The following is a 20,854-nucleotide window of genomic DNA, read 5'->3' as shown; positions in this document are numbered from 1 at the left end:
TCCACTCACGGAGAGCCCGTGGCCCCGGAGAACCCAGGCTTGCCTGAGACTCAGTGGATGGCTCACCACGACCAGCGGAAGGAAACTGAAGCACAGGCCTTCACCACGTCTGCGTTTTCCTCACGATGCGGGCGGAAACCCCAGGATCAGAGCCCACGCGGTCCCTGGTGACTCGTGCTCAGAATCGGGGACAGCCTGGAACCTGGAATTTCCTGCCCCCGCCCGAAGCGCTGGTCTGGCTGAGCTCACCCTTTCCATCTCTCTCGCACACCGTCCTGGAGGTTAGTCACAAGTTCCTAACAATTTCTTGCTTACAATCAACGAACAATATGATTTTTCAGACCACAACTGTCCAGTGGACCCAGTTATTCCACTGGCCCTAACGAAACTGGAGAGAGCTCTGCACTTGCTGGCCTGGCCAGCTTCCCCTCTGCAGTCTGTGAACTGGCCACAGCCAATCAAACCGGCACCGGTCACTATTCAGCCGTGGCTCAATCCTGAATCAGCCTGGTGATGCCACACGCCAGGGAGTTTGGAAAAGGGGCTCTCTTACACCTTCTTCCCATTTTACTACCTCCCTTTCTGTCCTTCCACGTAGGATCTACTTCTGTTCCACAGCTGAGAAAGGGCCTTCTTTTTCTGACAGGAACATCTCATTCTAGTTCCTGGAAACACTTAAGTTTTTTGATTAGAGACCCACAAAGAAAAAAAAATTAATCTATCAATGCTTCAAAGAAGGTAAGAGTTAAATTGCTAAGACTGTGAAGCAAAGGCTGCCTTAGAGGAAAAAAATCCCAACTCTTGCTCTTGTGTCCCATGACATTCCCACCAAACAGCATGGAAAAGAACAAGGGACCCAGTGGCTCGTGAAAGCAGAAACTCGACTCTGAGGGTCCACCTCACCCTGACGTTCCCCTGCCCCCAGTCAAGAATACACACACGCAACATAACTAGTTGAGTCCCTGGCCAGAACTTAGTTTCCAATTTGGGGTTAATTCTGCCTTTCAAAAAGGTAGACATTCTCTGACAGACTGTCCACAACCGCAGACTAGAAAAGAAAAAGCACCCACAGTTAAGGTACACCCTTCAAAAACCCAAAACACCTTCTAATAGTATGAAAAGTCAGAAATAGTTACTACAATTAACACGGGTTTAGTATGCCCTCATATGCTCGGGAATTCTGCAGCCGAAGCCCTCCCGCCCCCAACCCTGCCCACCAATGTTTTGCTGCAAAACATCTGACACAGGCAGTTTACACACTAAGTGTCTCACCCTCTGTGCTCTCTGAGGCTGGGATTTCTGTCTGGTCTGCTGCTGGTATATAGTCACTGCCTGGAAGAGTAGCTGGCACATAATAGGTGCTCGATAAGTGATGCTGGATGAATCAGTCAATCGATGAATATGTTACAAAAGTATCAACATTATGGACAGAAAGAACAACATGACAAATTTAAATTGTTAACAGGTGTAAGAGTTGAATTAGAAAGAGAACTGATCAAATCATAATATAGTATTACTACTAAAATCTCAATTGCAGCCTGTAAAGTTTAAGTCAAACAGTGTTAGTCACCTTCTGAAACACAAAGTCATATCCTGAAGCTCATATGTGTCCATGTAGGGCTTTTTTTTTTTTTTTTTTTTTTTTTTTTTTTTGTGGTATGCGGGCCTCTCACTGTTGCGGCCTCCCCCGTTGCGGAGCGCAGGCTCCGGACGCGCAGGCTCAGCGGCCATGGCTCACGGGCCCAGCCGCTCCGCGGCATATGGGATCCTCCCAGACCGGGGCACGAACCCGCATCCCCTGCATCGGCAGGCGGACTCTCAACCACTTGCGCCACCAGGGAGGCCCCATGTAGGGCTTTTAAAAAAGCAAACTACGCATATTACTTTTAGCTTATTTGTTAAAAAAAAAGCATTTAAAGTAGCTTATTCAATATTTCCATCAATATTTAGTAGGTGTCTACTACGTGTCAAAGAACTGACTAGCAGGTGTGTACAGGGAGAGCTCCCAGAACAGGCCAAAGGCCAGTTAGGAATCTTTCTTCCATAAAGGTAAGGAGCATACAAAAAAAACAAAACTTGAGGGGCTTCCCTGGTGGCGCAGTGGTTGAGAGTCCGCCTGCCGATGCAGGGGACACGGGTTCGTGCCCCGGTCCGGGAGGATCCCACATGCCGCGGAGCGGCTGGATCCGTGAGCCATGGCTGCTGGGCCTGTACATCCGGAGCCTGTGCTCCGCAGTGGGAGAGGCCACAACAGTGAGAAGCCCGCATACAGCAAAAAACAAAAACAAAACAAAACAAAAAACAAAAAAAACAAAAAAACAAAACTTAAAAGTTACTGAAGTTTGATCAACTGAATCAAACTTCAGTTGACAAATGATAAAATTTATTTCAACAAAAAGCAGAAACCTGTAAAGACAACATTTATCAAGAGCTGACCACCCCAAGATGTGCACATCTGAGGTGTAATTCTGTCTCCATCCTCCTCATCTGGGGTGGAAGGGAGAGGGCAAAGGCAAGAGATTCTGATGAAGATTCTAATTCGTCAAACAAAACCAAACCTCAGTATTTGCTACATCACCAGGTTGTCATAAAATGCAGAATTCTGGGCTCAAGGGGGTAAAAATCAAGGGCAGGAGCCACAATGAGGAACTAGCGAGAGCAGTAAAGCTGTGAGGTTTTCAGAGAAACTAATCCACCGCGAGGGATAGAAAATAGGACATTCTACGGAAAACACTCATAAGGAGGAGGAATGAACTACTGGTCCACGAATGGCGAGGATAAACTGCACACACAGACTCAAGAGAGGCTCACGGCGCCCGATACTATTCACAGCATTCTGGAAAAGGTGACTGTCTGCCAGTCAAACTAAAATAACTTTCAACCATCAAGGATACGAATTTGCCTTTAATCAAACAAATCATTTAGTTTTTCTCCAAGCATAAAATTACCACAGGAAATCTTTAAAAATCGTGATACATTAAAGCCAAATAAAGATAACTGCTAATATCACCTCCACGGATGAAATTTCCAAGTTTAAACACAACAAGGTTTTGCGTGTTTTAGAAGGACACTGAAGGTTTCGCTTTGTCTGCTTTAAAAATAGGTATTTTGCTAACATTGAGCAAACTGACAGTTTAGAAATTTTAGCTTCTAGAATGAACAAGGAAAAAAAAATCCACAAAGTGATAAAGGATCTGAAGCCTTGCAGTTTGGGGATTTTTCAAAATTGTTTTTTGTTTTACGGTAACATTTCAGATTTCACTGGTTAGCGTGCTCAGTAGGAGCTCTGATGTCACTGGCATCAGGTTCCTGCCCCCAGACCGTAAACCACCCCCTGGCCCCAGCAGGCAGAGTGGGGTGGCCTGGGACCTCATTCCCACACTCCTATTCCACTGAGCGAGAGCAACTTGTTATTTTTACACACAACAACCTTCAAGGCTGCCGTTCACAATGGCAGAATCTAGGTGACACAAGTGTAACCCAATGGAACAAGGTCCCAACTGAGAAACAAAGACACAAGCAAGACCCTCGCAAACGCCCACAGCTCTTAAAACACCACGTTCCACAGGAAGATACGTATCTTTGTCCACTGCTAACAGACTACAGTCTTTCCGTAAAACACAGCACTGCATCTGCTGTTTATAAAAGGTTTATGAGATCCAGAGCAGAAGAGTTAAGGCAGGACTCAAGGGTTAAAATTGTAAAAACAGTGAGTGAGTGTGAACAAGTCAGAGGACGATTTTTGAACCAACACATCTGTACATGCTACACTTAGGAACACAGTGACGAGCTCATCTGAAATTTATTTCCTAAAATTCAGACTAATCACATTTATCCAGACAAGAATACATGATGACAATGGTCAAAATAGATTTTTAAAAGGCAATTTTCCTGGGGAAAAAGTCAGGAAATAACATTTTTTATCAGAATAAAGAACTGACTCCCATACCTTTCACGTCGGGATCGTCAATGTGTGGCTCCAGGTTTTCTATCATCTCTTCCAGTTCCTTTCTGGTGGCCATGGTGATGTTTGCAGAAGCCGGGGCGGTGGCTTCAGGCATTCCCTCCAGCCCCTCGGGGCTGAGTTTGTTCCCAGAGCCCTGCTCCAGCTCCACATCTAGATCTATTTCGGGAAGAGGAGTCCTCCAGAAGTGGAAGGAGTTGTACAACTCCTGATCTAGGGGAGCTGAGTCCTGTGCACTGGCGCCCACCTCCAACCGACAGGCAGACCTGCAGGTGCCGGGCTTTTTATCATCCTCATGACTAGCTGCCTCCTGATTAGGCTCTGAGGACAAAGGACAAGGTAATGAGCTGTCCCCTGGAGGCTTCCTAGGGCTTTCAGCACCGATGTCCGGGTCTGGTGCACCTTCCAGTTTGACACTGGAATTACAAACAGTGGGGTCCGTAGGAACATCCTCTGGCCTGATCTGTGCATCCTCTGGGACTTCTTCATCTCTGGTCCTTTTATCGTTTTATTTGGGAAAAAGAAAGTGAAAGTATAAAAATAATTACTGAAAGAAAAACAATGAAAGATACTACATGAAGCATTTAGACAAGTATTAAAAATTACAAAGTATCCATATAAATTCAGTAGTTTATTTATATTACTGATAATGCTTCCTTTTCCATCAGTTGTTCTGTGCTCAATGATGTAAACATCTGTTAAGTCTAGATATTAAAGTATTACGTAACAGTTGGAGGAGATAACATTTAAGAACCCCGGGATTCTATAATACCATGCTAATTTCAATAATAAAAAAACTAAAAAGAAATAGTAGGAAGATAAATTCTCACAATGCATTTTAAGCTAAATACACCATAAAATTATCTGATTTTTAGGATATGGTATTGCCACTGTGCTCCAATGACCTATCGAAAAGCTGAGAATTAAAACCTCCTTGCTTACACAGAAAAGAAAAAAAAAAATCCCTCTACACAGCATTAGAAAAGATCCTTATTTACTATCCCGCAAATTACGTTAAAGTCCCCTTCAGTGTAAAGAAAGTTATTTTTATTCCTTCCACACTTGCAGCTCTACTCCCCGAAGTTTCCCCCCTGCAGCCGTGACTTAATTGACAGAGAGGTGGTACAAGCCCCGGGGCCACGGCCCACGGGTCACCGCCATCCACCACCTACGCTGAGGCTCTACGGCCCCTCAGAGTTTATCTGACTCAATTACCCTTAACAAACGCATGCTGAGCACCTGCTAGGAGCCAGGGGGCGACCCTGGTGGTGAGGGTTCCTATGTGAATGAGAGGCAGCTGCTGCTCCTGAGATTAGCATCAGAGGTAAACACTTCCCTCAGAGTGGTAAGGAGGGAGCAAGCACGCAGGGCCCGGAGGCAGAGGCGCCAGCGGCAAGGAAAGGCTTTCCAGGGAGTGACAGGAGCCGTGGGTGGAGCAACCAACACATGCTTACGCGGCTAAGGGAAAACCCGCACTCAGGCAGCATATGCAAAGGCAGGGGTGACAGGAGAGGTGCCACACCTTCAGGAAACGGCGATGAGTTTACGATGGCTCAGAGAGGGAACCGATGGAAAAGTGAAAAGTCGGCGGAGCCACCGAGCCCCACACTAAACACCTCCGGAACGTACCCTAGGTACAGGAGACAAGGCAGGGGTGAAGAGAGTTACATTTTGAGATGCGTTCTTTCAGAAAGGCCACCCGGAAGCAGGACAGGAAGCGGGCTGGAGGTGCGCCCGGCGGCAGGGACTGCAGCAGAGCAGGTGAAGAGAGGCAGGGGTGCCCTTCTGAACAGGGTGGTGTGTCGGGGCTACAGAAGACGGGAACACACTCAAATGACGCCAACGCCAACGCGACTGCTCACTTCCCGCTCGCGGGGCATGAGAAGCAAAGGGAGGAACCTGTGAAGATTTCCAGATTTCTGGCCCGAGCGACTGAACAGGTGCTGGTGGCACCGACTGCAAGTGAAAAACACCAGGGCAGTTTGAGGAGGGGGTTTCAGTCTGGGTGGGCTGAGTCGGGATCTTCATGGAATTCCACGTGGTGACGTCCCGGGGAAACTGGTCAGAGCCCAGACAGAATGGAGGGCACCTCAGAAGGACTGGCCTGCATACGTGTCATGACAGTCGTGCAGAGTGACAGAGAGCACGGCATTTCTCCTGTACAAGAGGATGCTTCAGACGAGCATTCTTCAGGCTCAGAGAAAAAGGTCAGAAGAGATGAAGAACTGAAAACACAGGAGACTGATGGAATCCCTGATAAAGCAATGTCTTTCTGAGAAGGAAGGCTAGGGGCTCGAGAACACAGGTGGACAGATTAAATGGGTGAGAGGCAGCTCTTCTAAGAAACATGAAAGGGAAGTGAGGATGGATATGTAGGTAAATTTGTCAGGTGAGGGTGGGGTGCTCCCTTGAAACATGGGCCCTTAAATATACACAATGAAAGACATTAAACAGGAGGCTCACCCGGCCTGTGCCCTGGAAGGTGACGTTACCACCGATGTGATATCCCAGTTACAGAGCCACCATATGTGCTCTCAGGAGATCACCAACTTCCCTGATTGCACTTTATCTCATAGTAATGTTCACACTGTTTTCAGAAACGAATTTTTTAAAAAACACGTGATTATTTTAAAAAATATTTTTTTAGACACAGATAAAAATATTTAATACTTCATCTGAAAACATACCACACAGTGATAGCATTTAAAATTCTGGTGTTTCTCCACCATGCTTATAATCATAAAATACATAACATGCACACACTAACTGCGAGAACTCGAGTCTCACCCAGCACTGGTGCTGCAGATTCCACGTTTACTCCTTATTCATAAAATGAGGGACTGGCCTCGATGTCTGTAGCATCCTTTCCCTCTCCAAAACAGTCCCGAAGCAAGTGCTCTTATGCAAAATAAGTGTCTTCTATATGTGTAAGAATTACATGATATTTTCCAATCATGCCTTTATTAAAGATATTTTTTCTTTTGTTTTAAAACACGAGTGGGATAATGGGTAAAATTTGAATAAAATCTCTAGATGACAGTATTGTATCTGTGTTAATTTCTTAATTTTGGTAATTAGAGTCTGGTTATGTATTAGTATCTGTGTTTTGAGGAGTGAAATATTTAAGAAAGGTGAAAAGAATATGTCTAAAACTTATCTCAAAGAATTCAGAAAAAAATAATAATAAAGCAAGTATGGTTAAATGTTAACATTTGGAGAATCTGGAAGAAGTGTTTATGGGATTCTTTGGCTATTTTTACAGTTTTTCTGATATCATGCAAACTGAATTTTTAAAATTATAGTAGGGACTTCCCTGGTGGCGCAGTGGTTAAGAATCTGCCTGCCAGTTCAGGGGACACGGGTTCGAGCCCTGGTCCGGGAAGATGCCATATACCGTGGAGCAATTAAGCCCGTGCGCCACAACTGCTGAGCCTGCACTCTCGAGCCCGCGAGCCACAACTACTGAAGCCCACGTGCCTAGAGCCCGCACTCTGCATCAAAAGAAGCCACCGCAATGGGAAGCCCACGCACCATAACGAAGAGTAGCCCCTGCTCGTTGCAACTAGAGAAAGCCCACGCGCAGCAATGAAGACCCAACGCAGCCAAAAATAAATAAATAAATAAATATTTTAAAATTAAAAAAATAATAATAAAAATTATAGTAACAGGACATTGTTTGGTGGTGGTGGGGAGCAAATGGCTGAAACTTAAGACTCCACTTGTTATCTGATGAATTTAAGAAACTTCCACTTAAAATTCGCAAAAAGAACCCAATTAAAAGGCCATTTAGTATGGGAAACTATTCCAAGGGCCTGAAGTTCCTGGATCACTATCTCATCTTAGCATTAAAATTAAATTTTAATATTCTCAGCAGGAAAAACAAAGAGAATCACTGGCCAAGTCATTCTATTTGCCTTATGAAAAATTACTAGTTTGTCCCAAGTTCAAACTCCTTGTACGGTTTTAAAGAGACAAAAACATTTTCCCTCATGAAATTCTGGGAAGTATTAAATTCTGTACAAATAAACCGTCTGCTTCAAAATAAACCGTCAAAAATATAAATTCTCTAAATACGTTTTTTCCTGGAGCTGGGTAACAGTCAGTGCACAATCAAGCTGCTAAACGCCAGAATTCTGACATTCCTAATGGTCAGTCTGGCAAACGCTATCATACAAGCAAACGCTATACTGAGGAGAACGGAGGAGACTGAGGGCTCGCATGAGGAGTGGAGTAGCCCGGCTCCTCGCAGGTGTAGGGAACAAGTGCGGCAGAGCGTCAGCCAGAAACGCATCTCCAAGAGAACCTATGCCTCCTTGGTGCCTAAGCTGAGAGTTAGTATCTTCAGAGACCTAGTAACTCAAGACTGTGGCCTAGGAAAGTGCCCTGGGAACATCTGGTCCCAGAACACTGCATCCTGAGATGAGAGCAGACACAGCCTCCATGTGCTGTGACTTCATAATGGAGTCTCAACATCAGTGAAATACTTCCAGATTTGTACCAGTAACAATTTTACTTACACATAGTTAGCTTTAAGCTAAACTGACAAAAACTAGCAAGAGCAGTGCAGTTACTTAAGGCTTTTGAGATAAAATCTATTATTTTCTAACAATAACTCATTCGACATTTATCATGTGCCGAGCGTGTGCCAGGCCTGGTGAAGGTGTCAGAATACACAAAGATAAAAACCAGGCTGCTACGCGGGGGGACGTGCAGTCCCCTGGATGTGTGCAAAATACACAACCAAGAGATACGACTAAAATTAGTGCTCATGTGCCAGTGCTATGAACAGCCAGGATGCAAAAGCTCTGAATTTCCTCCAAGATTCTTGGAGGTAGTTTGTCCAGACATTCTCTCTGTTAAATGAGGTGTGGATGAAACAGGATGGTGTCCCAGACAGAAACAGGGAGAACCCAAAGAAGGCAGTGTATTCGGAGAGCAGTGTAATAGCTGGTTTAACTAAACCAGAAAAGAGGCTGCTCATTTCACGTAACTTAAAAGTGAAAATCTAAATGCTTAACTCTGCTTCTGGAAGCACAGCTTTTTTTTTTTTTTTTTTTTTTTTTTTGCGGTACGCAGGCCTCTCACTGTTGTGGCCTCTCCCATTGCGGAGCACAGGCTCCGGATGCGCAGGCTCAGCGGCCACGGCTCACGGGCCCAGCTGCTCCGCGGCATGTGGGATCCTCCCGGACCAGGGCACGAACCCGTGCCCCCTGCATCGGCAGGCGGACTCTCAACCACTGCGCCACCAGGGAAGCCCATGGAAGCACAGCTTTTATTAACACCTTCAAAGAAGTATGAACACCCTGATCCAGGGTGAGTGAGAGATAAACCTGGTATTTTATAAAGTCAGAGGTTTATAATCAATAAATGCTTCAAAGAGTATTAAGTGATATTAAATGTTTCCAGGATCAGATGAAACACTACAAAAGAAATAAATGGTAGCGGAAATATATTGCCAAAAACTTGCTTATTTTGTGAGATGTTCGTTTGAGAAATCTGAATTCTAGGAAACTGAGAGGACCTCGAGAATGGGAACCAAGTCCTGGTTCATCTGTCTACAGTCGCTGGTTCATGTGCTCAATTAATTTTTGCATAATCAACCAATCAGTCAACCTTAAATAACAAAACTAGATTTAAGACAGCTCAAAACAAAAGCCAGTGCAGTATTTAAGAGAGGGCAAATTAGTTAATGGCTCTGAGATTAGTAATACCTAGGACTACACAACAGCTTTTAAAATATTTAACAGAACTCCTTTCTCAGCCAGGAACTGTCTCCTCCCTCCCTTATATCATTAACACAATTCAATGAAGTCTAATAATATACTGAAAATCCAATGCTACAAATAGTGTTGACTTGACACTAAGACAGACCTCACTACAATGGAAGAGGAGTTAAGGTTTGTAGCTAAAAGATAACTAACTGCCTTTAAATAGCTCTTCCAATAATGTCCTATACCAGCAGTTAGCAAAACTACCGGCCATGGTAGCCACACCAACTGTCTTTGTCAATAAAGTTTTACTGGAACACAGCTGAGCCCATGCATCATGGACCGTCTACGGCTGCTCCCACAAAGCAGGAGTTCTGACGGAGATCGAATATATTTACTGCGTGGTCTTTTACAGGAAGTTTGCTGACCCCGTCCTAATAATTCTCTGTAAATTTGTATTTTCACTTCCTAGACTCTCTCCAGATACAAAAATAAATAAAAGCTATGCGACAGTCTTCATACAATTAGTACCATTAGTGAAAGGGTGGCTGACTTTAAAACTGAAGAGCAGGTAACACCCCTCCCCCTCCACTTCATCACCCTGTCACATTCCCTACAGCAGCTATTTTCAAAAGAACTGACATGGGCTTCCCTGGTTGCACAGTGGTTGAGAGTCTGCCTGCAAATGCAGGGGACACGGGTTCGTGCCCTGGTCCGGGAAGATCCCACATGCCGCGGAGCGGCTAGGCCCATGAGCCATGGCCACTGAGCCTGCGCATCCGGAGCCTGTGCTCCGCAACGGGAGAGGCCACAACAGTGAGAGGCCTGCGTACCGCAAAAAAAAAAAAAAAAAAAAAAAAAAAAGAACTGACAGACTTTTCTTGCCAGGAAGACAGGTTTAGAGTGATTTTTCTTCCTTTACAAAAAACAGTACCTCAGGTTTGTTTGGCTATTCAGCAGGACAATAGGAGAATGGGCAAAAAGGTAAAACAAGGCAGCACAGAAGAAAGAAGTGCCAAATCAAAACACCAAGAAAGCAAATATCACAGTATCAAGACCTACAGAAGAAAATGTCCATTAGCATCATGACAAGGGAGGACAAGGCACTCTGGTAACTCAGGCATTACAGGCAGGGCTGTTTCAGAAACAGGCACTTAACTGAGCTCAAGTGCACACCTGTCAAAGTCTGTGCATTATTTCCCATGCACTAACTTAGGTCTGAACCGTTTTCCCCCTAAGGATATACTAAAATAAATTTTAAAAACTAAAACTCAATTAAATTTTTAATGCAAAAAAAATTAAAAATAAAAATCAGAGATGTCCTCTTTAAGCTTTATTTGAAAATCTGGTTGCCTTATTAAATGCTCTTAAAAGTTGATATTCTAGTTAGTAAGTGCACTAATTTGGTGCTAATCATTAAAATACTTTCTCCCTCAATTGAGAGATTACAATCATTATTCCGTAGACAGAGAATCCAAGATCCACAATAAAATTAACTGACTAAAAAGGAAAATAATAGTAAGAAACTGACTATGTAGTAACACATATTCCTAAATTAGGTTTTACTCCTTATAAAACCAAACCCTTTAAATTGTATAACCATTACTTTGTATATTCTAAATGTTAACAGATGGTTTACTAGGTAAATTATTTATTAAATAAACTTACACAAAAATTAGTATCAAATCTATCACTACAGCTTTCTATATGCCCAGCACCAAGCTAACTGTGTTACGTGTACCTTCATCTTCTCATTTAAATATGTAATTAACCAAAGAGATGTTTAACAAATGTATTTAAAATAAAACTCTATTAAAATATTTACCAATTTTTGTAATCAAGAGAAATAGTAAACTCTCCAAAAAGAACATTATAAAAATAGTGAAAATGAAAAAAATGCTCACAAGCAGTAAAACTGGAAAGCAAAGTTTTAAAAAATCATACCTATTTTTGTCTTCTACTGATGTATCTTCTGAGCTTTTGTTTTCTTCTTTAAAATACTGGCCTGAGCTAGATGGATTAGCAAAAGTAGATATGAAAGGTCCCAGAGACTGAAAAGCTGCTTGCCGAACCTAAGAAGAATAAAAGGACAGAATAAAATACCAATCCTTCTTCAGCGAGGATTTACAGTTCCCCATCAATTATTTTTTTTTTTTTTTTTTTTTTTTGCGGTATGCGGGCCTCTCACTGTTGTGGCCTCCCCCGTTGCGGAGCACAGGCTCCGGACGCGCAGGCTCCGGACGCGCAGGCTCAGCGGCCATGGCTCACGGGCCCAGCCGCTCCGCGGCATATGGGATCCTCCCAGACCGGGGCACGAACCCGTATCCCCTGCATCGGCAGGCGGACTCTCAACCACTTGCGCCACCAGGGAGGCCCCCCCATCAATTATTTTCTCCTTTTTACTTAAAAATTTTTTATCTTGGCTTGGATATTTAAACCATGAGAATGTGAATATGAGACCCTATAAAACATTTGCATGGAACAGAAATTTCATCCAGTTAAAAAAAAAAAAAAGTTAATACAGTAGTCTACTGTCTGCTCCTAAAAGTATTAGCAATAACATACCTTACATGATAAATTATTTCTTAAATTATGAAATCAAAATCACATCTTCTGTAAAATGCATCCTTTTACAAAAATGATAATTAAACAAAACCTTACCCAACGTGAAGGATCACTGATCAAATTAATAAATAGTGCTGATAACTTAGTCCGTCGAATTTCTTGACATGTTGCACAAGAAACCGCCATGAAGCACTCAGCACAGGCCTTGCGGACTCCCCACACGTTATCGGAACAAAGCTGGAAAAACCTGGGCAGCTGTGCGAAGAGGATGGTGTTTCGTTAGGCAGACACACAGCAGGCTTCAGGGGTTACTTTTATTTCATTTTCTGCTTTCACAGCATTTAAAACATTAGATCTTCTTAATGAAATTTAGAAGACCCATTTAATATTAACACTTAGCAGTTTTAAATAAATCACACCTAATTCATTCCACTACTGACTATGGAAAATCAAAAATGCTCCCAACATGTACAGCTTAAATATTATCCAAGAGCTTGTACTTAAAGTTAATTATTCTGCATAACGGATGGTTTCAGAAACTCTTCAAGTACATTAACTTGTACATTAAGCATTTTTTATCCCAGGAACTAACCATTTAAAAATCACCTGCTGTAAATTTAATTTGTCACTAAAATACTTGAGGGTTGCAATAAAATTAAAGATTCATTTGAATAAATAAGAATTGATTTTATAGAAATGGGAATTAAAAAGGGATCAATGGTTCTTAACACATCTGCATTTTTAACAAACCAGCCTTAATAAAACACAAATTCAAGTGCCCAGATTACAGAAATTTAAACTCTTAAAGTCATATTATCTTTCTGGTTTACATCCATGGAATTGTATTAGGTTGGTCCAAAAGTTCATTCAGGTTTTTCTGTAATAGTACAGAAAACCCGAACGAACTTTTTGGCCAAGCCAATATTAATACACTTTGGGGGTAACTATGTATTTCAAACTTCACGTGCTACTTTGTAATGCACTGCTTTCTCCTTAGTTGGTTTTTTTTTTTTTTTTTTTGCCGCACTGCTCAGCATGCAGAACTTCCCTGACCAAGGATCAAACCTGCGCCCCCGGCACTGGAAGCATGGAGTCTTAACCAGTGGACCACCGGGCGAGTCCAGTCTCCTTAGTTAATTTCTGCAATACTTACCAACATTTCCTCAGTAGCTTGCTGGCCAACTACGCTGCAAATATCTCCAAAATTGGCAGCACAGACCTGACAACAAAAGCATCACTGACATTTCAAAATCTTACAGTGTTCTTTAAAAATAATCTTTTAAATTTCACAGATCAATATGGTAACCACTAGAACCACGTATTCTTAAACAACAACAACAAAAATACCTTTCGAACATGAAACATTCTGCAATCACAGCACATCTCACAAAACCTAGGGAGGATAAGACGCTCTGTGATGTCCTTCCCAACCATGGGAGCCATTTTGCACATTATCTAAAATAAATAAGAACAAACCACACTGAATATATCTTCAAACTAAGACTCTTCCAGCTTGCTAATTTATTAAAAGTATATAATTTAAGGAAGTATAAAATGATATGACATCATTATACTGCATACATCACAAAAAATTCATCTTATTTATCCAAGTTGAAGACAGAAAAACAGATGTTAACTACTACCATTAAAATCAACCGATCATTATTAAAGGTACAATAAACCCTGAGAAAATCCTAAAAATTGCATTTTTACCTAAAGTTTCAATCTTATTCATCATTTTGCCTAATAAATTTAAAATTTAAAAAAAAAACCTACATTTTCCCGATAAGAGAATAAATGGTGAGTTTTCAGAAGATTATCCACAAGAAGGATCTGGATTTAGTGTATCTGCATTGCTAAGAAATGACTATACAGAGGCAGTCCTCATCTTGCAAAGTACCGTTTTCTCTGAAACTCACACATGTGGGGACCACGTCCTTACTCTGCAAAGCCTGGGTTCCAAGGGAGACAAGGACACAAATCTGATATGCGTCACACATGATTCAGATAACAGTTTTGGGCAAAGTGGGGATGAACCTTTTGAAAACCAGCCCAACGCATTTAAATATCTGCCCCCATGCAGTTAGAATATAAAGAAATCTGACTGTCGTCGTTTATCTATTACATCTACTCCTGGCTCATGCAAATATGACAAGAAGCAAAGGCATCTGGTTGGAAAGAAAAGAAAACTCTATTCATAAATGCATGACTGTCTACAGACCAAATCCCAAGGAATCTACAAAGAAGCCATTGGAACATATAAGTGAGTTTAGGAAGTTTGCAGGACATATGACAGAATAAAAAAAACAAATGTACTTCTATAAATTAGCAACGAACAACTGAAAATGTTTAAAAACAGTATCATTCACAACAGTTTTTAAAAAACATGAAATCTAACAAAACACACACATGCTGTGTCTTCTGAAAACAACCAAACATTGATGAAATGAAGAAAAGACCTACATAAACGGAGATCTGCCCACGCACTGTTAGGCTGGCACCATCCCTATCAGAGCCCTGGCCTCCTCAGAGTGGCAGGTGACACTGACACCCCCCAATCCCCAAAGCAGTGTTGTTTCTTGACTCCAGACTGCTTCTAGGCATCTCCAAGCCCAAGTTAACGATCCAGAGATACACAGTATCACTGATCTAGCATAATTAAAATTCTTAGAATGAATTATTCCCAAAACAAACAACTGGGAAGGGAGGGAATGCCAAACATAGCAAAGTTAACACAAACCAATTGTGAGAGAATCACAGGTTTCACACTAGCGCTGGATATAGCCTTTTATTATAATTATAATGTTTTACTATTCTTAAAACCCGTCAAAAACTATAATAAAGCAAGTTAAACTCTGCTCAATATAAACCAACGTTTATGCCAAAACTGATTTCCTTTTTATTGAGAAGCTTGTGAAATTAAAAAAAAAAAACCAAGTTTTGGAACTTGACAGAGGTAGTGCTTTGTACATTATGAATGTACTAAATGCTACTTAATTGTAAACTTTAAAATGGTTAATTTTATATTATGTGAAGTTCACTTCAATAAAAATGGTATTACTGAAAAATATCTAAATTTATTAACTGATACCTGAGTATTTAAAAATAAAATAATGGAATTTCCAACGGAAAGGAACTAGAGAGAAAATCTAATTCATCCTATGAATGATCCAGAAGCACTATAAAATTATTTTTAGTGTAACTTTTTTCATATCAAAAATGCAATTATATTAGGTTTAAATAGCAAACTCTCACTATCCAAATAGATTTGAATAAATTTTCAGATGGATTTATCACTTTTCTGTTTTATTATAAGAATTCTTACTTTCTGAACTGAGGAACCATAGATGTGAATTATAACAGATATTACTATATGAAATTCATACCCTATTTATGATGGCTCTCAAATAATCAAAATATTTGCTAACCATGTCCAAAACACCAGAGAACTCACTATAATACTTGACTTTATTATGTGCATAATGACTTAATCTGTGTATTTTTCTAATAATCATAATTTATATCATATATTCCTTCCTGCAAAGACCATACTGTCAAGTACGGTAGCCAAGCAGCATCCCTCTTTTTCCTACTGTGCTTACACGGTGCCTAGAAAAGTGCTCGACAGCAATTCAAGGAGCTCAAATGTTTCTTCATTCAATACAGGATTTTTAAAATTCAACTGGTTATTTTTGCCATCTTATTTTTCCATTTTGATAATGAATTTACAGTTAATTTATTATTTTCTTGCTGTGTATCTTGCTTTCTCAGAGCCCAGTTATAGAGCCATTGAATTCCCAAGTGCTTCTGCACAGCATGGGGCCCCCAGAAAAGACACCTTTTCCTTTGGAAGCCTATGTCCCTTTCTAGCCCAGCATTACATTTCAAATGTAGTGATTTGTGGCTACTCTGAGACCCAGTATGTGTCAAACCTACAACATGTAATACAGTGTCATATTTAACAAGCGCCTCCTATCAGTCAAGCCAGTGACTAATTCTTGCTGAGCTCTACTTACAGCCACAGCTTCTGTCTTCACGTCGTCATTGCTGTCGGGGGCGGTCAGCTCTACGAGGACGGGGCACACTTTGGTCTCTACATCAAACCGCTCAATTAACTCCTGCTCCAGCAGGGCCAGCAAGGCCGCCTGACTCGTTTTCCTGACCTAGGAAAAAACAGACACGTAAACCAAGTACACACACAGTGTAACAAAACTTAACACCTGAATTTCACAAATCTGAGGACTCCTCACCCAACTAGAGGGGGTTCACAACTGGCAAAACCTTGCCAATAAAAATCTGTGGTTATTCTGCAAAGACAGAACTTGGTAGGGTGTGCTGTAACAGATGAAGTGGAACAGAAAAGCCATTCCTGGAAAAGAGGTCACCAAGCGCCAACCCTTTTGAGGGCCGCCTGGGAGGGCAGCAGGTGAGCAGCAGCCACTAGGCGCTGTCTGTTGCTGTGACCTCCCAGACTCTTCACAGCCTCATTTTGAAAAACAAAACAACAAAGTCAAAGAGGAAGGAACATCCCAATGAGACCACCCAGTAGGCTGCCAGGAGTGCCCCAGACTACACCCATTTCTGTAAGAACGTGGGCAGGGCCCTCCTACCTGGTTATTCTGATCTGCGAGATATCTAACCACAATGGGTAGCAAGTACTTGGAAAAAGCGTACGGGATCGCAGGCCGGTTTTCCTGACAAAACAAGGCGATGTGAGGCACCTGCTCCATCAGCTCTGCTCTCACAGTTGGTTCTATGGAAATAACAGAAAGGTGAGCTGAAGCATCCTCCCCAGAACCAGATCCTTGCCGGGCGGGGGAGTCCTCAGGAAAGCTCAGGACTCTTCCCCTCGCATCACATCATGAGTGCTTAGAAAATGCTCTGCAGCCTGCGATCCTTTTCACAGTCATGGTGAGGTCGACCCCATCCCAGCCTCTGTCCTCAGAGCCTGCAATACTTCCTGTGAGGACTGGATCTGTTCACCTGAACTCACATCGAGTATAACACAGCATCATCTTCAAACTCTGCTAGTTCAGAACCTCCAGGACAAGCCGTAAGGACTGGGTCCTAATCTAATTGCAGCCAGCCAGTGGAGGGTTTACAGTTAGACTTAACTAAGATGATAAAGGGTCAGTGAATGCTAAAGGAAACCAACAGATTTAAAAAAACTAAAAAATCTGAAAAGACCCGAGTGTACTTTAAATGTGACAGATATGGCATTTCAAAAAGATCAACTGTTCCACAGGTAATGGTAGGAAAGTCAGCAGGTTATGTGAGAAAAAAAGATAAGATTCCTATACTGCTCTCTATACATAAATTCTAGGTGAATCAAAGTTCCAAATGTTGGGCTTCCCTGGTGGCGCAGTGGTTGAGAGTTCACCTGCCGATGCAGGGGACATGGGTTCGTGCCCCGGTCCGGGAAGATCCCACATGCCACGGAATGGCTGGGCCCGTAAGCCGTGTCCACTGAGCCTGCGCGTCTGGAGCCTGTGCTCCGCAATGGGAAAGGCCACAACAGTGAGAGGCCCGCGTACCACACACACACAAAAAAAAGATCCAAATGTTGTTTTCTTTTTTAAAGATCAAAAGCACTAAAAGACAGGACTTCCCTGGTGGCGCAGTGGTTAAGAATCCGCCTGCTAATGTAGGGGACACGGGTTCGAGCCCTGGTCCGGGAAGATCCCGCATGTCGCAGAGCAACTAAGCCCGTGTGCCACAATTACTGAGCCTGCTTGCCACAACTACTGAAGCCCACGTGCCTAGAGCCCATGCTCCACAACAAGGGAAGCCACCACAATGAGAAGTCCGAGCCTCGCAACAAAGAGTAGCCCCTGCTCGCCACAGCTAGAGAAAGTCCGTGCGCAGCAATGAAGACCTAACTCAGCCAAAAATAAAAAAAAAATTTTTTAAATGGCAAAGGATATGATTACTTAGTTCATTAAAAAAAAATGCTCATCTTAAAAAAAAAAAGCACTAAAAGACAACATAAAAAATGTTTAGGGGGCTTCCCTGGTGGTGCAGTGGTTGAGAGTCCGCCTGTCGATGCAGGGGACACGGGTTCATGCCCCGGTCCGGGAAGATCCCACATGCCACAGAGCGGCTGGGCCAGTGAGCCATGGCCGCTGGGCCTGCGCGTCCGGAGCCTGTGCTCCGCAACGGGAGAGGCCACAGCAGTGAGAGGCCCGTGTACTGGAAAAAAAAAAAAAAAAAAATGTTTAGGGAATTCCCTGACAGTCTACTGGTTAGGGCTCCATGCTTCCACTGCAGGGGGGCATGGGTTCGATCCCTGGTTGGGGAACTAAGATCCTGCAAGCTGTAGGGTGTGGCCAAAAAAAGAAAAAAGTTGAATCTTGAGGTGGGAAGCCCTTTCACGGCAAACAAAACCCCAAAATTAATTAAGACCAGCTACTTTCACTTTATAAAGGCTTCATTATAGACAACAGATGTAGCTAACAGGAGTTCTGTATTTTGAACCATGTACAAAACATATACTCAAACAAAAGTAAACTTAAAAATGAAAAAAAAAGGAGTTTGGGGTGGAGGAGAGGTAATATTAAAAATATTAAAGACTGCAACTTTCCCATATCTGATGGAGAGACAAGAATCCTCAAATTCATGGAAGCTCCCATCACAGTGGCCCTGACACTCCTCCCAAACTACTCCTAACAGTCAGAGGAATCTCCCAACCAGCCTTCCGTCACCCATCTTTTCCTCAAGTCAATCCACACTGCTGTGTTTCTGTTCTAAGTCACAAACAAAGGAAACTCTCTGGCTTGGCACAGTATAAATCTTTACAATCTGGCCCTCAACCACCTTATTTAAGTCTCATTCTTCTAAACTGTAGGCCCAGTAAACTCACTGTTGGCCAAACGGGCCACTGTCCTGAGCTCCCCAAACCTCTACACCTGTCCTTTCCTCTCCCGAGCCCCCTCCTCCCCTCCCTCCCCATCAAACCCAACTCAAATGCCACCAACTGTCCAAAGCGGGCCCCAACCCTCCCTGGTATAATTTACTGTTAGTATGTCGGTTGCATTCGTTAAACTGTTAACTTGATGACAGGGAGTCTTACTCATCTCAGTAAGGCTCCAGCATTTAATCTAGAACCTGGCATAGAGTATGCACTGTTTTCACGTTTACTGAATGAATTCAAAGTGTAAAGGTCAAGAGAGATATTTATCAGGAACTCAACAACTTGAGATATATTTTAAAACACATATAGAATATAATATATGTAAAGAACAGCACTGTAGTTGGTAAACAGGTGAAAGAAAATAAACACAAATTCCACCTTAAAGAATATCTACACCTCTACTATGAAAGGAATGAACACAATGGAATGCAATAGTGCCAAAATTTTAAGTTAAATTGTTTATCTCTGCTAAATCTAAAAATAAATTATAAGTAAAAATCATAATTGATGAGACCCTCCTAAAACCATTCTGGAATAAGCATATACATGAGCAATTATGTACACAGAACATCATAAAGAGATAGAATATTAGGAAGCTTACTAATGTTTTTTTCTATAAGAAAAAAAATACTTAAGGCTTACATAAATAGTAAACATATTCCCATAAAATTAGTTGCTTACCAAAAGATGAGCTCATCTGAAAATTAAAGGATGAGAATTGTTGCCATGTCAAAAGTTTGATAAATTGAAAAATAATACATTTTAATAAAGAGGTCATGGATTTAAGAAAAATTTTTTTATTTGATTTTTGAATCGTTTCTAAAATCAAATATAAAAATATGCTCAAAACAATACTGGGTTAAAATGGTAAATTTTATGTATGTTTTACCACCATAAAAAATATTTTTTAAAAACGTAATAAACCGTATTCAAAGCCTCAAAACAAGTTTACCTCTTTCTTAAGCAGACTCTCCTCCTCTTTTCACTTTAGAGACAAACAGGCTTAGTTTTACAAGGGGTGATAAACATTTTTTATAAGTAAGAATGCATTTTATATTTGCCAAAAAATTTACAGCCCACTCCATCCTTTTAATTTATTCAAAATTATTTTTCAAAAGAATTTATTAATCCTAAAATAGTATTAATGTACATGATGCAAAACAATGTTCTTAGTTTTTTCTTACGAGAAATTTTCAAAGTTAAACTAAATGGGCCTACTATAAAATGTTTGGATCTTAGTAACAGGTTTTTATTTTCTTGTTACTGATGGGTTTGATAATTTACTTAGGGAATATTTCAAAGAAATCTCACATTACACTAAGTTTTTCATTAGTTTTTAGAAACATAATTTAGTAAAAGAAACCTTTCTCTGCATAAATATATACCTGAATCATCAGCTAATCTGCTAATTCTTTCCAAAACAGCAATACAATCTCTCTCATCATCGCAGACTTCCCTCAGTGTGTCCAGCAGACTCCGGGCCACCATTTGTCTACACAGAAAAAGAAAATTATATGATGTTCAGTGGCATTAATAGTTAGTATTCAGAACTTTAAAAGGCAGAATCCATATAGTTTAAAAGAACATTTTTCTTAATACATTTTATAACATATTAAGTCCCTAATTTCCTAAGTGACAAATGCCAGTATGGATTTTATTTTAACAAGATGAGATTGAATATTTACCAAAATATGTTTCACCTTTACC

General features: G+C 41.5%; 1 protein-coding gene across 8 annotated transcripts in view; it reads right to left on the bottom strand.

The window, feature by feature from the left end:
- Positions 1–20,854, bottom strand: part of PPP4R1 (protein phosphatase 4 regulatory subunit 1) — a 71,381-nt gene that overhangs the window by 22,050 nt on the left and 28,477 nt on the right. For all 8 annotated transcript variants that reach the window (XM_060118919.1, XM_060118920.1, XM_060118923.1 and 5 more), the window contains 8 exons: positions 20,533–20,639; positions 16,848–16,990; positions 16,254–16,400; positions 13,585–13,692; positions 13,391–13,456; positions 12,334–12,492; positions 11,617–11,744; positions 3,950–4,461 (listed from right to left, as the gene is read on the bottom strand). In XM_060118919.1, coding sequence (XP_059974902.1) covers positions 3,950–4,461; positions 11,617–11,744; positions 12,334–12,492; positions 13,391–13,456; positions 13,585–13,692; positions 16,254–16,400; positions 16,848–16,990; positions 20,533–20,639 — 1,370 coding nt within the window. The remainder of the gene's footprint in view (positions 1–3,949; positions 4,462–11,616; positions 11,745–12,333; positions 12,493–13,390; positions 13,457–13,584; positions 13,693–16,253; positions 16,401–16,847; positions 16,991–20,532; positions 20,640–20,854) is intronic.

Source organism: Mesoplodon densirostris, chromosome 15 (genome assembly GCF_025265405.1).
Source record: "Mesoplodon densirostris isolate mMesDen1 chromosome 15, mMesDen1 primary haplotype, whole genome shotgun sequence".
Classification (NCBI taxonomy): Eukaryota; Metazoa; Chordata; class Mammalia; order Artiodactyla; family Ziphiidae; genus Mesoplodon; species Mesoplodon densirostris.
This window is presented reverse-complemented; position numbering and strand designations above follow the sequence as displayed.